Source organism: Nestor notabilis, unplaced genomic scaffold (genome assembly GCF_000696875.1).
Source record: "Nestor notabilis isolate BGI_N333 unplaced genomic scaffold, ASM69687v1 scaffold12961, whole genome shotgun sequence".
Taxonomy (NCBI): Eukaryota; Metazoa; Chordata; class Aves; order Psittaciformes; family Psittacidae; genus Nestor; species Nestor notabilis.
Window position 1 is genome coordinate 1 of NW_009915214.1, and position 5,475 is coordinate 5,475.

At 40.2% G+C, this 5,475-nt stretch overlaps 1 protein-coding gene across 1 annotated transcript; it reads left to right on the plus strand.

Moving 5' to 3' along the window:
- The first annotated feature begins 1,569 nt into the window (after positions 1-1,569).
- USMG5 (up-regulated during skeletal muscle growth 5 homolog (mouse)) lies at positions 1,570-1,841 on the plus strand. The gene is made up of 2 exons (XM_010024023.1): positions 1,570-1,656; positions 1,749-1,841. The coding sequence occupies exons 1-2, from the start codon at positions 1,570-1,572 to the stop codon at positions 1,839-1,841; spliced, it is 180 nt and encodes a 59-aa protein (XP_010022325.1).
- Positions 1,842-5,475: the final 3,634 nt, after the last annotated feature.

The following is a 5,475-nucleotide window of genomic DNA, read 5'->3' on the forward strand; positions in this document are numbered from 1 at the left end:
GGCAGCCCGTGTCAGGGCAGCGGGAGGGGTATGGCAAGGGCACCGGGCTCTTGCGATAAAGAAAAGCTGTGTGTTGGTGTCTGTGCTCTGGGCCGGCGTCGGAAACACGCAGTGACTCTTCTCTGGGGTTTTCTATCGGTCAGGCATAAGAAAAGATGACCTTGACTTTCCACATCACGTATGGCAAATGCGTGGGGAGCTTGTTTCAATGAGATTTTTAACTATTACATAGTCCAGATACTGGCGTGCTTACTTGATTATGCACCAGAGATACATTACTGGGTTGGGTTTGCATAAGACCTATGTTAATTAGCGCAGTACCTGCTGTAGCAGTGTCTTGTGTCCCTCTTCTTCTGGGCTACCAATGGCTACAGCATCTGCCTGGTTTGGTTGGCAACCATATGATATGTGCGCTGCTTTTGGGGTGAGCTACAAAATAAACAGCATGTTTGTCCTAAATATAAGCCCCTCTTAGACATAAGAAAAATATATCTCTAAACATTAAGAAGAAAATCCCTTTTATTTTAAAAGTGATCAAACACCCAAACAGTTTCCCTGGCGAGTTGTGGAGTCTCCATCTCTGAAGGTATTAAAAACCTGAATGGATGAGTTCCTGAGTGACCTGCTGTAGGTCCCCCTGCTTTGGGCAGGTTGGGGTTGGACTATGCAATCTCCAGGGTGCCAACCTGAACCATTCAGTGAATCTGGAAGTACACTACTGTAGCCACACCAGGCTTTTGTGTTACTGAAGGTCTTACATAGATGTGAAACTTCAGTCCAGCCACAGACAAAATACAAGTGTGCCGTCATGCACTTATTGTATTTGTTGTTCCTGTGAAAGTACTTCTGATGCTGGCTCAAGTAACTTGCTGATCTAGCTGAAAAAAAAAACTGGAGGAAAAAAGTATGTTTTTATCTAGATCTGTTAACACTAGAGTGGGAAAGAAAGAGGCACAGAGATGTACAACTGAGAGAAGGACAGTTCTTACTAACAACACTTGCATTCTAATATGGCATGGAGGTTGTAAAGTATCATTTTGAATCACAAAACAGAGTAGTGGTCTATTCTGAATGTTGTCGCCAGGTTTTTAAGTATGTCATTGAGCTGTTTCTTAGCTGAACCAGTGAAGATTCATCTTAATTAGGAATTGCAGATTCATGAATAATTGGTAGAAATTTGCCTGTGTTGAATGCTTGTGCAGGCAGGACTGACAGGCCTCCTCTTCATAAATGTTCTGAGTATTTTTCCCTTATAGAGTCATCATCCTGATTTTTATTGGTTTTTATGTTTAAACCCATTTGGCTGAACTCTGAAAATCATAAATGTTCTTCCCTTCAGAACCCTTCATTTGCTTATCAGCTCTTGCGTAACCTGTTTTGTGCCTTAAGATACAGTGCTTTGAAGGTGCCTGCTCCTTGTGTGTATCCACTGACTGTTGAATGTCCTGAAAGCAGATTTAATAGCTGACAGTGGCATTCTTAAATTGAGGTTAGTTTGATTTTTTTGTTGATCCTGTCCAGTTGACTCAGTTCTTAACTGTCCCGTATTGCTTATTAGGACAAGCAGCCATGGCTGGCCATGACTCGGGATCTCAACACCAGTTCACTGGATTTGCAAAGTACTTCAACTCCTACACCATCACGGGCAGGAGGAATGTATGTATCACGTATATTAACTCTTGTGGTCTAGGATAATGGTGTTTTCTGGGTATTAGACTGAAACTAAACTAAACTTTTATCTTTTCCAGTATGTATTAGCAACATACACAGGCATTGCATTGATCGTCCTGTATTTCAAGCTTAGACCCAAAAGCAAAACTCCTGCTGTGGCAGATAAGTAAATGGTAAGTGTGTTCCAGGACCAAAATGCTTCAGCACTGGGCCATGAAGAAACAGTGACAAGGGACATGTTGCTAACAATACAATGTAATTAGAGAAACACAGGCATATGAACTTTCTATTTATCATTTTAAACCTCAACTAACCCATAGCATCAGCTTATTTGAGGCATTCTGAATTAAGTAGGTTGTTGAAGGGGGATGCAGTAAATATAAGATACTAGTATTCTTTTTGTTCTGCCATGGTGAATGAGACTACTGGCAGCATGCAGGGATGAAGAGTAAGCAAGGAAGGAGGAATGGAAGGGTGTTGCAGCTAGGCATATCAGGCTTTGCCTACAACATTTGGGTGTCTCTGGTCTGACCTTTTGCTGTAAAATAGGAAGAATTTGTTTTGTAGGTTATTGAAATAATAAAATAGGAGTTGAGGACTTCATTGTATTAGACAATTCCAAGCAGAGATTAATGCAGTCTGTTAAAACCTTCTTTTGAACACAGTAGAGGAGCACCATGCAATGGAGCTATATATAATGCACACCTGACTGTGCAAGGCCTGCATAGAAGTGATTGCTCTTGTATAGGAACAACCAAGTGTTACAAAACTGTAGAGTCACTTTCAAATACAAAATTTCCACTGAAATGCCATTTTGAAAAAACCTGTGGGCTGTCCTCATAGTCTGCAAAAAGGGGTAGGAAACAGTAAGCTTGAGCATCACTGTGTTAAAGGACATCAGTTGTTTCTTCCTTGGGGTGCTGGAATTTGCCTGCTTACAACTAAAATTGTTTAGGCTTGGGGAGAGGGGGTGCTCAGTTACTAGTACCACTGTGCAAGACTTGCTATGTTTGATCTCTCTTCTCTTGGCAGGTTGCTGGCATGTCTGAACCTCCAATCCATATCAGTGTAATGCAAGCTGATAACCTGTTGTGGCTAATAAAATATAAATGATTACTTGTTTTATTGGATATATGAAATCGTGCAAAAAAGCACAAATGTGCACTTCTTGTTTTTTCTCTGTCAAAAATGGCTATTTGTAGCAGAGATGGAGTAACTGAGCCTTGTCGTTGCAGTCCTAACTGAACTCTTATGCTGTTACAACACATCCTAAACTGTTCTGAGCACCTGGTAGAAACTTTGGAAAGACCATAATAGTGGCATAGAGTTTACAGCTGGTGAAAGCGTCTCAACACTTCCATGTCTCAGTGGGTAATGTTATGCTCACAGGATTTGCAGTTACCTGGTTGCTCCTACTTTTTGTATTCCAAGCTAGTAGCTTATATGGAAATCATGATTTCTTCACAGTTACTAGGTAATGCAGATTACAACTTCTGCCTCATTTGTCCATATTTTGCACAGATCCTGTTTGGTTTTCTTGGAAACCCTCCCAAATTAGACTGATAAATGATGGTATTTGATTTACTTGCCTTTCAGAGAGAACTGCCAGAAAGAAAATGGCTTACTTTGCTGATGTTAGGCTTTTGTGATCCTGCATGTTCATAAACAGTGACTGAAATAGTTCAGTTTTTCTTGGACATAAACTCCTAATAAATGGTGCACTCCTACCACAGTTAAATATATGCAGCCCCTCCCTGACCAACACTAAAAGCTGTCTATTGCATTCTCCACAGTGTCTTTCTGTAGCTCAAAACACAGACCCTTCCTTAGATGTCCCTGTAGTGCTGATGTGATTATAGGGCAACATGCTTTTCAGAGGGGAGCCAGCAGCAGGGTTGAAGCTGGGACTGCTGGTGGTAAGAATGCAACTATACTCACGAACTGAGGGCAGGAAGAGGTAGACATAGTTGCTGGGAAAAAAAAGGAGAGATAAATTACAGGTCTTGTACTCTCTCACTCTAGTTTATGTATTTTTGAAGCCATTTGTAGTTTCTGGGCCTTCCGATTAAATGTAGTCATCTTCCTCTCCTGTGAGTTTTGTTTTAATAAATGGCTTTTGCTGTATGTAACCTTCCAGACGAATACTGGTTGTTGTAACAATGTAATAGATCCAATTAGCTACAACCCATCGCCTGCCCTTAGGTGATGTACATGAAGGACCTTGTCATCGACTTAACTGTTTCTAAATTACTTTGTTTCTGAATTGTTTTTCTTAGTAGAGTGCTCACAGATACAAGCGCTGCTCTTGCTTCCATTGCAGCCGAGAAGAAAATACCCTCAGGTAACATACAGACACAGACTATGTGGTTTTAGTATTTATTATAGTATCAAAAGTATAAAACTGTACAAAATACAAAGGCAGAATGTGGCAGTGTTGTTTTTAAGCTGTCAAAACTATATGCTTTGTTTTAGGTAACTTGATTCACCACAATTGTACTTAAGTCCAACTGGTCCTACTGAGAGCTAGGAAATTTTGTGGAGGTACCATTACACACAAAAAAAAAGAGCATAATAATTTAGGTTTAACCTCTTTTTCTTTAAAAACATTTCCAGGTGAGCTTCCTAATGAATTTTCCACCCTTTATTTTGATGTGTAATGCCTGTAATATACCTTTACTCCAAGAGTAAGGATGAAAAGGGAGGTAGTTCTCCACTTACTTTACCTCAGAAATGTCAAGTCTTGTTTTTATTTTCACTGGAGAGCCAGCAGATTGTTCAAGTGTCCCAGCCCTTACTGGAAAGTAATGAGGAACACAAAGCAGGTTTCCCTCTCTATAGCTTGTAAGAGATATAAAAAAAACCCAAAACCCAAAACAAACCTATAACCACACCAGACTGGGCCTGTCCTTTGGTGGTGGTGGTTTTCTGTCAAAGACAAGAAGTATACTTCCCAATGTCTTGCATGTTTTCATCTTTCTTAGCAATAAATCACTGAGCTTTACTGGTTGTCCAGGAGGTCGTCCTGGGTTACAGTTTTTGTGGGTGGAAGTTGTCACTTCAGCAGATGAGCTGGCCCTTCAAAAAACAAACTGATAATACACTTAAGACTGATTAATCCTTTTACTCTACAACGTTTTGATTTCTTGGCTAGTTTTGCATTTTGATATATTAAACCTTATGCAGAAATGACAACGGTTGTTAAAGTTGGTTTAGATCCAATACAATGTAAAAGGGTGTAAGTCCACTTTTTTAATAATGGGTATTTCAGTTACGCCTCAGTCCCCACCCACCCCTTTTTTCTTTTTCAGACCATAAAGTGTGAAAGTAAAGTAAGTTCACATTGCACTTCTGGTTGCTTGTCACACAGCACTGGCTACCTCTGAAAACAGAGTAACAAAATCTGTGTTTCTGATACCTCAAAAGAGTACAGGAGTTTGAAATCTTCTCAGGACTTAGTACTCGGATGCACAAACCCCATACATGTCACTTAGATGCAGTTCCCCACAAGCCTCTGCCTGCAGGACCTACTCTTCCAATGCCCTGTTTGTTGCTGGGATATTCTCACCATACCTGTTGCCCAGCCCAGGCTATAGTGAATTAAACTACATTCTTCGTTCCTGAAACTGAACAGTTTTCGCTTGTGTTTGAGATAGATTAAACATCTGCTAACCATAAATTAAGTGCTTTAAAAAAAAACAATTGAGAACACATACCGAGGCTGTTACTTTCTCCAAGTTTCAGCAGAGCTCAATACCATCTCTGAGATGAGACAGCCATTTTCATATACATGTATACATATATATT